At 25.0% G+C, this 11,133-nt stretch overlaps 1 protein-coding gene across 1 annotated transcript; it reads right to left on the bottom strand.

Annotated features, from left to right (window-relative positions):
- Positions 1-49: 49 nt before the first annotated feature.
- On the bottom strand, positions 50-2,402 carry LOC101489632 (GPI-anchored protein LLG1-like). Its single transcript, XM_004499639.4, has 3 exons — positions 2,159-2,402; positions 2,008-2,064; positions 50-651 (listed from the first exon to the last, which is right to left on the bottom strand). The coding sequence occupies exons 1-3, from the start codon at positions 2,256-2,258 to the stop codon at positions 296-298; spliced, it is 513 nt and encodes a 170-aa protein (XP_004499696.1). The 5' UTR covers positions 2,259-2,402; the 3' UTR covers positions 50-295.
- Between the last annotated feature and the right edge of the window lie 8,731 nt (positions 2,403-11,133).

Here is an 11,133-nt window from a genome sequence, read left to right as displayed (position 1 = left end):
AACACATAATAATATTCGGTTCTGAACTCTATCCAAGGGCTTAAATCAATTGACCATATTTGCAAAAATTTAATTCACACAAAATACAAGCTCCAACAAAACTTGCAATCATCCCGCATAGTCGATAATGAACGTGTTAAGCAAAAAAATATACAACAACAACAACCAAGCCTTATCCTACTAAATAGGGTCGACTACATGGATCAGGCAACATCATAATATTATATAAAATAATTTGTTCGTTAATAATACAACAATGCAATTAATGCAACAAATGAATGGAAATTGAGAGATATCAGACTAACAAGACGATGAAGATGCAGGCAGTGAGCACAAGCAGTAGAGATGGATTATATACTATTTGATTTGAGGTATCATCGGCTGACACAGATGGCGGCATTGCCGGGCATGCTAGACCTGACTTCCCTTCACGACACTCGCTGGCAAAGAGTCCAGGAGGGTAATGTCCATAAAGATTAATGTAACTAAACATGGTTGATGCACAGTCATTCGTTAAGTCATTCAACACGTCGGCATAAGGGCATGCGAATTCTTTAAATGAAGCACAGCATGGCTTGGCAGGGTACCGTGGTCCTTTGCATTTGCTCGTGATTATCGTGTAGTTTAGAAACTCGAAATTCACAGAACAACCTGCAGGTCCAATACGAAACAGTAATATGAATTCATAATTCAGAGCAATATTGTCAATCGCAGATTGCAAAAAATAACGATTTGTTTAGATTCTGCTACACAACAACGTTATAGCCACTAGTTAACAACAACATTTTGTACTAAATAACATATCACATATCAATAGTAATTTGTTCAAATTTCGCTACACTATAGCTGCTATTTAACAACACTAGTTCAAAGGAGATACTAGATGACAACAAAAAGAAACAGAATACTACAGTCCCTTCCGCATTCAAGATATTGGCAAACTTTGCTCTTAAAGTTGGACTTGTAGCCCTAACACTTTAGATTGAAGGCGTATTTGTCTGGTATCTGACATGTCTCGATGTCCAACAAAACACGACATTGATACATTCAATCACTTCAATTTTCTTAAATTATTGTCAATGTTATGACCAGTGTCCGTATTTCATAGGTTGCAGTGCTAGTACAAAATGCGAGACTAAATCGTCACTTTCGTTATATACATTAACGGATACATAGCAGCACAAAGGTAACATAGTTCATCCACAACAATTAATAAAGAAAATTTTGCCAGAATTTGGAGCCATACTTCTGTATTAGTCCATTCTTAATGCAAATGTATGTATGTAATGTATGTATGTAATGTAACATTTTGGACTAAGTTATTATTTTGGTCCTATACATTATACCTCAATTTGGTGCTCCAAAAGTTTGTATGCAACATCAAATTAATCTTCCAAAGATTATAAATGAAATCAAAATGGTCAAAGTTGATTTCACAGAAAGCTTGACAGAAGAATCATTTTGGTGCCACATCAAATAATTTGCCATCATGACTCTTTAAACATTGATGCTAATAAACTTTATTAACAGAAAATCACAGCAAAAAATCTATAACTACAAAAAAATAATAATAATATAAAAGTAACTCTTTATTTTGGTTGGACTTTTTTCTAAATAAATTTACCTTTAAAAATTCAGTTATTTTCAAACTTCAATAATAATACTAATAAGCATAAGTAAATGCAAACTAAATAGACCTACCCACATAAACAAAACAAACCCAAAAAAAAAAAAAACTAGAACTTAATTTTTGAAAAAACAAAGTCAATTTTGGATTGAAAGTAAATTTGACAAAATCAAAAGCAACATTTTGTGCATGTTTGGATTAGCCATGACAGCTCAAATCTAAGAACTACACTTGGAGATTCTACAAATTCAAAGTACCACCATGATTTTGTCAAATTCAGAGTAGTTCCAAACATAAATAAAAAAACAATAACATGCAGCTAGATCCAAAAACACGATGAACAAAAAAAAAATTGGTAAAAAAAATAAAAAATTATAAACCTTGTTTAGCTTGAAGAAGATGCCGACCCTTAAGTTCCTGAGAATCGAAAATAGTATCTGCAATAAGAAAAAGAAAAACCCAGATATAAAAATTTGAACTTTTTACAAAATTGTGAAAGTTGAATAGAACAAGTTGAGAAAAAATAGTTACTAGGAAGAAAAGTTGGATGAAAAGAAGAAACAGAGATAGCCATGATGAGAAGAATTGAAGAACAAAGCAAGAAGCTTTGTTGATTCAGAGAACAATCCATTTTATGTTAATAGATCCAGTTCTAGATTTGAAGAGAAGAAACTGTGTTTTTCTTTGTTCTTTCTCTCTCTCTCTCTCTCTCTTTCTCTCTTTCCTTTTGAGAAATGGATGAATTATGAATGAGTTTGGTTGAGAGAAGAAGTTTTTTTTTTCTTCATGGCTTTTAAAATTTAATTTGTGTTTATTTTATTATAATAATAAGTTGAGGAACTAAGTAAATGAATTCAATTAGTTAAAGGATTTTGGTTTAAGATGAATTATTTAATAGAATTGGATTTTAATTTTAATAATTTTTAGTTAAAAATTACTTAATTTTTAGCTTCATTTTAAATAATTTTTTATTAGCATCAGAATTGTAAATAAAGAACTGTAAATTTATTATATCTATAATATATAAATACAATAAAATTATATTAATCGAATAATTAGTAAAACACACTCACAATCCTTTATAGCAAAAAAAAAAAAAAATAATAGAGTCACTTTTATAGATAATGAATAAAAAAGTTTTAAATCTCACGTTAAAATATTAAATCAAATAATAATATTTAATTTTAATGTCTTAATTTAAATACGTGAATTTTTAGTTTTATTGCATATACATGTTGGAGTTGAATTAACATTTGAAAATTATTAAATAAATTATAAAGTGAGAGACATACGTGACAATCAACTCACACTATAAATACACGCATAAACAAACAAGTGCAAATGTCCTTTTCCACTCTCTTTTTCAATTTTAAATATAAATGTTCAATTTATTTTAACTATTTAAAACAAGTCACAAACACTAGAATAGGAAATCAATCTTTCCTTTACATAAACAAAATTTATAAATAAGAAATGATAAATTAGAATTTACAAACAAACTCACAAAGAGACTCGTTCCTTTTTTTTTTCTTCATCAATCTAAAGCAGTTCATAATTCATCTATAGTAAAAGAGGAAAATAGTTAGAACATGAAAAGTCTGAGAGGCAACACCGACACAACAAGACAATGAGGTAAAGAGAAGCAGCACAACTCCACACAGAGTAAAAAGAGACAGTGAGACGACATGACTACACGAGGAAGAGGGAGAGACACCATGTTCGTTTGAAATAAGTTGTGTGCAAGTATACACAATCATGGCAAATAATAAAATGAGAGTAGAGTGTCTGTTCTCAGAAGGATTGATGTAGTTAAGTTCTAAATATTTTCAAATTTATAAGTTCAATTAGTTAAGATCCAAAGTTACAAATAATAAAGATAATCATTTTGTATTGACAATAAAAAAGTATATTTAAGAGTTTAAAATGCAAAAAGTAATAAAAGAAAGTTTGACTAAGATTCAGAGGATAAATAGTAGTTAAGGATATATCTCACTTATGAAATATGTTTATATGTTTTCTGATGTTGAAACATGCTATAGCATCCCTTGGACCAGATTAACTTTAGGGGTTTTCTAACATACTTATCATGATAATCAATGTATTATTACCACCTATGAGTTCACACTACACATTATATCATGTTATACTTTATTTTAGCAAATTAACCTCCATATGGACTTAAATATTATTCATAACCATTTAACATTAATATTTTTTCCAAGCATATTATATTAAAAACTCTTTTCCATATATGGTTGGGAAACGTGTATGGTGGCTAGGGCAGAATTAAGGCTCTGTAAATTAGGTTAAAAACTCTTCTTCTTAGTTCTGCAATAGCTGTCAATTATATAAGACAATTTTGAACCGCTTTTCTCTCTCTAATTTGGACCTATTTTGTTCTTATATTTAGAAAATAATAATTGGCTCAATGAATAAAGTGGTGAACAACATGAATATTTCTATAATGTATCTTTGACGTGACTAAGTGTCCCAAATTATTATCTTAAATCCATTTTTCTAAGAATATGGAGTTTAAAACTAAAAAAAATTGAGTAAAAATAATGTTATTTTAATAACCACTTATTAAAAAAACTTGTAAAATTAACTTATATAATGTTTGTAAGTTAATTTTTTACTTATTTTTAATAGACAAATATTATATTTTTTTGTCTCTAAATTCAATTATAAATAATTTTTTTTAATATTTATTGTATTAAAATATAAATAAATATCAACAATTTTATCTATATTTAATATTTTATTTCAAAAATAAATTGAATTAATTTCTTATTAGTGTAAGGAGATGATTATTATAATTAGGAATAAATTGATAAATGTATTTAATTTGTTACATATAATTAAAAAAATTAACTACATTTAACTATTATTTTTAAGAAAATATATTAAAAAATGTATTTTTTTTTTTATAAATAAGTTCAGAGGGAATAGTTTATTATAATGATTTAAAGTCTGAATTATTAATCTTGTTCGTGTGTCATAGTTCGATTACTTAAATTATGCCTTGAAAACTTATAAATTAATTTTATGTATGCAAAATTTACTTTCATCATTTTTTCATATATAAAAATTATTCCGTTCAGATATTTGACATTAAATGCATGTATAAAATAAAGACGAGTTTAACATAATCACAATAATGATGTGATATTGTAAGATTAAATATAAGACAATTAACTACATAACTTTAAAAAATTTCACAAATTCATGGTGGTAATGAATTAATTTATATACTAAATATCGAATAATATAAAAAGAATAATGAAAAAAGAAAAAACATACAATGAATGACAGTTGTATACGTGTTGGAGATGAACTACCTTTGGAAAGAGTAAGAGACAGACATGACACAGCACACACACGCAAAAATGATCAATTATTTTTATTCGGTCACAATATCAAATGAATAGTGTGCAGATATTTTAAAATAAATTCTAATTTAATTAATTAAAATTATTAAGTTATATTTAGAACAAATTTACAATTTTGAAATTATGTGAGAGTTTTTAATGATAATTATATTATTGACTTAGGAACGAAACTGTATTAGTTTTTTATGGTATTTATATTATTTTAAAAGAAAAAATATAATAAAAAACATTTTTTTTAAATCAAGATAAATAATTTTTTTATATTATTATTATTATTATTATTATTATTATTTTATCTACCTAAATATTATGGATTTGGTCTTGTAATTGTGGAAGACATGTTAAAAAACTAAACTAGTACCTACTACAAATGCAAATGTCCTTTCCCATTATCTTTTTCAATTTCAACAATATCTTCTTCCCTTTAGAGTTTAATAATACTAAATTTTGAATATAGATTTTGAATTTATTTTTACCATTAAATTATGCAAGCAAGAATTAAATTAGGTTAAGTGCATGTTTGGTTTTAATTTTGGAGAGACTAAAATTAATTTTGGAGTTGTAAAATTTATTTTAACATGTTTGGACAATATCAAATAAAATTTATTTTATTTCTAGAATTGATTCTAAGTTGAAGTTATAATTTATAGCTTTTGAGTTCAAACGTGATTTTTACATTAAATTTATTGTTGAATTCATTTTTACTTAAACATATCAAAACATTAATGACTTTACATTAAATTCACTTTTAACTAAAATCAATTTTACAAAATTAATTAAATTGAAAATCAATTTTATACCGTAGAACCAAATACACGTTATGTAAGGAAGGGACTAAACTTTTAAGACAAAGTGAATTGATATTCAAATTTTGATCGAGATATATATTTATATTTAGTGTCCGATACGTTTCGAATAGAATTATCCCTAATGGAGATAATTTATAGAAAACTAAAAAAAGTTATGCAATAAAGCTTCGGGGTTTTAAGTGTAGAGATAGAAAATATAAGTTGGTTTCATGTAGAAATAGTTAAAAGTGATTCTAAACATATAAAATTAATTTTGATATGTTTGAATAATGTAATTATAAATTAAATATGAAATTTGTAGCTTTTGACTCCAAATGTGATTTTTAGTGATTTAAATTTGTTGATCAATTTACTTTTACGTAAATATATAAACATAAATTATTATACATTCAACTTAATTACTTTTAACTAAAATTAACTTTACAAAATCAATTCTTTCAAACTCAATTTTTGTTATCTCATAACTAAACAAACACACAATTTATTTATTTATATTTTCCAAATCATTAAGTGAAATGAACATAAAATAAATTACACAAAAGGAAGTAGTTAAACTTGAAATCCTTCTCGAATTATATTTACTTTTAAGGTGAAACTCTAGGTTTCAAAGAAATCAAATTATTTTTCTCTTTTTTATTTTCAGGTTCTTTCGAAAATTAAATTATAGTAATTTAATTTAAAGTTCAATTAGTAATAAATAAAATTTGATCAAGAACTATAATAGTCAGAGTTTAAATTCAATTTTTTTTTTTTGAATAATTCATTTTCAATTTGTCTCTTTAAGTCAAACCACTTTATTGAATATAACATTCTTTGTCATTCAAATCAATAGGTTAGTACTCCCTCTTTGTCATTCTTTGGGGGGTCTAAGTAGCCATTAATCTTATTTTCAAAGAGTGTAGTGATGGTAATCCTAGTTATACTTTAGTAATCGAATTATATGGAGTGTTTTCGTGAATTCTCCTTCTATAGCTTGAAGCATGTGCATATGAGAAACAAATTAAGTTGCATATTCTTTTTCTAAGTTTGGGTTGTCTCCTTCCAAAAATAGTATTTTTTATATTTATATTGACTTCTCATCTAATATCTTGTTGGCAAATATGAGAAGTGTTTCTTTTCCTAGAGACATGTAATATTCTTTTGCTTTTTCTTGGGGTATTATTCCCAACAAATATAATAGGATATTATGATTCACCTCCATTTAATAAATATATATTTGGTATCCATTTAAGTGATTAATATAGAATATTCTTAATAAAAAATATAGGTAGTTAATTAGGTTCGTAAGTTAAGAGACACCAAAAGAGATTTAAATAAGAGGTTATGAGTTCAAACTCATAAACTAAGAGTCTAACATCATTGTCAATGAAGTCCTAATTCAATTGTTTTGCCATTGCTATTAATAACAATTTTCCCTTTTTCAATTTAAAATTACAAGCCAACTTAGTGCTCGTTTGTAGTCTTCTTCTTTTTATGTGTTTTAGAAATACTACCAAGAGAATAAAATGATATATCAAATATCCTTAATATATTTGATAAATCAATATGTGTTAGATCTACATCTATATGTGTTATATCTACATCTATATAATATATAAATACAATAAAATTATATTAATTGCACAATTAGTAAAACACTTTCACAATCCTTAAATACGTGATTTTTAGTTTTATTGCATATACGTGTTGGAGTTGAACTAACATTTTAAAATTATTAAATAGATTAAAGAGTGAGAGACATGTGTGACAACCAACACATAACACAAATACGCACAAAAACAAACAACTGCAAATGTCATTTCCCACTTTCTTTTTCAATTTTAAATATAAATGTTCAATTTATTTTAACTATTTAATACAAGTCACAAACACTAGAATAGAAAATTAATCTTTCCTTTACAAATCACAAACAAAATTTATAAATAAGAAATAATAAATTATAATTTATAAACGAAATTCACAAAGAGATTTGTTCCTTCTTTTTTCTCATTAGTCTAAAGCAGATCATAATTCACCTATAGTAGAAGAGGAAAACATTTAGAACATGAAAAGAGGCAACACCGACACAACAAGACAGTGAGGCAAAGAGAAGCGGTGCGACTGCATACAGAGCAAGGAGAGGTAGTGAGAGTGAGATTACACGACTATGCAAGAAAGAGGGAGAGACACCATTTTGCATTTGAAATAAGTTGTGTGCAAGTATACACAATCGTTCCAAATAATAAAGTGAAAGTAGAGTATTGTTCCCAGGAGGATTGATGTAACTAAGTTCTAAATATTCCCAAATTTATAAGTTCAATTAGTTAAGATCCAAAGTAACAAGTAGAAAAGATAGTCATTTTGTATTGACAATAAAAAGTATATTTAAGAGTTAAAATGCAAGAAGTAATGAGGGAAAATTTGCCTAAGATTCAGAGGATAAAAAGTAGTTAAAGATATAACTCAATTATGAAATATGTTTTCTGATGTTGCAACATGCTACAACATTCCTTGGACCTGATTGACTTTAGGGGTTTTCTAACATACTTATCATGATAATCAATGTAATATTACCACCCATGGATTCACACACTACACATTATATGATGCTACACCTTATTTTAGCAAATTAGCCTCCATATAAACTTAAATGTTGTTCATAACCATTTAACATTAATATATTTTTCAAGTATATTATATTAAAAACTCTTTTCCATATATAGTTGAGAAACGTGTATGGTGGCTAGGACAGAGTTAATACTATGAAAATTAGGTTAAAAACTCTTCTTAGGTTTGCAATAGCTCTCATTTATATAAGACAATTTTAGGTCGCTTTTCTCTCTCTAATTGGGAGCTATTTTGTTTTTATTCATAAAACAATCATTAGCTCAATGAATAAAGCGGTGAACAACATGAATATTTCTATAATGTATCTTTGACGTGACTAAGTGTCCCAAATTATTACATTAAATCCATTATTCTAAGAATATGGAGTTTAAAACTAAAAAAAATTGAGTAAAAATAATGTTATTTTAATAACCCTTATTGAAAAAACTTGTAAAATTAACTTATCTAATGTTTGTAAGTTAATTTTTTACTTATTTTTAATAGACAATTATTATACTTTTTGTCTCTAAATTCAATTATAATAATTTTTTAAAATATTTGTTGTATTAAAATATAATAAATGTCAACAATTTTATCTATATTTAATATTTTATTCCAAAAATACATTGAATTAATTTCTTATTATTGTAAGGAGATAATTATTATAATTAGGAATAAATTGATAAATGTATTTATTTTGTTACATATAATTAAAAAAAATTAACTGCATTTAACTATTATTTTTAAGAAAATATATTAAAAAATGTATTTTTTTTTATAAATAAGATTAGAGAGAATAATTTATTATAATATATTAAAACTATTAATTATTAATCTTGTTCGTGTGTACATAGTTCAATTACTTAAATTATGCCTTGAAAACTTATAAATTAATTTTATTTATACAAAATTTACTTTCATCATTTTTCCATATATAAAAATTATTCCGTTCAGATATTTAACATTAAATGTATGTTTAAATTAAATACGAGTTTAACATAATCACAATAATGATGTGATATTGTAAGATTAAATATAACAAAATTAACTCCAGAACTTTAAAAATTTCATCAAAGTCATTGTGGTAATTAATTAATTTATATACTAAATATCGAATAATATAAAAAGAATTATGAAAAAAGAAACACAAAATCAATGACAGTTGTATACGTGTTGAAGATGAACTACCTTGAGAGAGACAGACATGATACTTATAATAAGTTAATGTGACACAGCACACACAGCACGATTATACGCAAAAATGATGAATTATTTTTATTCGATTTCAATATTAAATGAATAGTGGATAAATATATAAAAAAAATATTTTAATTTTATCTATTAATATCAATATTATTAGATTAAATTTAAAATAAATTTAGAATTTTAAAAATGTGAATTTTTAATGATAATTATATTATTGAGTTTGAATTTAAAAAAGTTGTGCATTAGTTGCCGGTAGTATTTATACTATTTAGAAAGAAAAAACCCATAATAAAAAGCACTTTTTTTTTTTAAATCAAGATAAAGAATTTTTTTTTGTATTATTATTAAAAAAGTTTTTTGTTATCTACCTAAATATTATGGATTTGGTCTTGTAATTATGGAAGACATGTTCAAAAACTAAATTAGTACCTACTACAAATCCAAATGTCCTTTCCCACTATCCTTTTCAATTTCAACAATGTCTTTTTGAATATAGATGTTGAATTTATTTTTACCATTAACTTTATGAAAGCAAGAACCAAAGGAAGTTTAGTGCATTTTGTTTTTAATTTTGATTGGTTTTGATATATTTAGATGTTTTCGAGTATAATTGATTCTACCTTTAGAATTGATTTTAAATTGAAATTATGATTTATAGCTTTTGAATTCAAACATGATTTTTACACTAAATTTTATTGTTGAACTCGTTTTTACCTAAATATATTCAAACATAGGTCAATTTATATTTAACTCACTTTTAATTAAAATCAATTTTATAAAATCAATTAAACTCAATATCAATTTTAGTCACCGCAGAACCAAATACACGCTAAATTGATATTTGAATTTTGGGTGAGAGAGATGTCTATATTTGGTGTTTGATACGCTTCAATAGATATATCTAATGGAGAGAATCTATAGAAAGCTATAAGAAATTATGCAATTAGGTTATGGATTTTAAGTGTAGAGATTGAGAGTGTATGTTGGTTTCATGTAGAAAGAGTTAAAAATGATTCTAAAGATGTAAAATTAATTTTGATATTTTAGATAGGTGATTATAAATTGAATATAAAATTTGTAGCTTTTGATTCTAAATATGATTTTTAGTCACTTAAATTTATTGTTTAATTTATTTTTACATAAAAATATTTATAAATAAGATTAGAGAGAATAATTTATTATAATAAATTAAAACTATGAATTATTAATCTTGTTCGTGTGTACATAGTTCAATTACTTAAATTATGCCTTGAAAACTTATAAATTAATTTTATTTATACAAAATTTACTTTCATCATTTTTCCATATATAAAAATTATTCCGTTCAGATATTTAACATTAAATGTATGTTTAAATTAAATACGAGTTTAACATAATCACAATAATGATGTGATATTGTAAGATTAAATATAACAAAATTAACTCCAGAACTTTAAAAATTTCATCAAAGTCATTGTGGTAATTAATTAATTTATATACTAAATATCGAATAATATAAAAAGAATTATGAAAAAAG

This window comes from Cicer arietinum, chromosome 5 (genome assembly GCF_000331145.2).
Source record: "Cicer arietinum cultivar CDC Frontier isolate Library 1 chromosome 5, Cicar.CDCFrontier_v2.0, whole genome shotgun sequence".
In the NCBI taxonomy this organism is placed as follows: domain Eukaryota; kingdom Viridiplantae; phylum Streptophyta; class Magnoliopsida; order Fabales; family Fabaceae; genus Cicer; species Cicer arietinum.
The sequence above is the reverse complement of the archived record's forward strand: the minus strand, read 5'-3'. Positions and strand labels throughout refer to the sequence as shown.

Coding starts and splice junctions, on each gene's coding strand:
- LOC101489632 (XM_004499639.4), bottom strand. CDS start 2,258: ATGGATTGTTCTCTGAATCAACAAAGCTTCTTGCTTTGTTCTTCAATT. Junction 2,065..2,158: donor TCATCCAACTTTTCTTCCTA/GTAACTATTTTT, acceptor TTCTTATTGCAG/ATACTATTTTCGATTCTCAG. Junction 652..2,007: donor TCTTCTTCAAGCTAAACAAG/GTTTATAATTTT, acceptor TTGGACCTGCAG/GTTGTTCTGTGAATTTCGAG.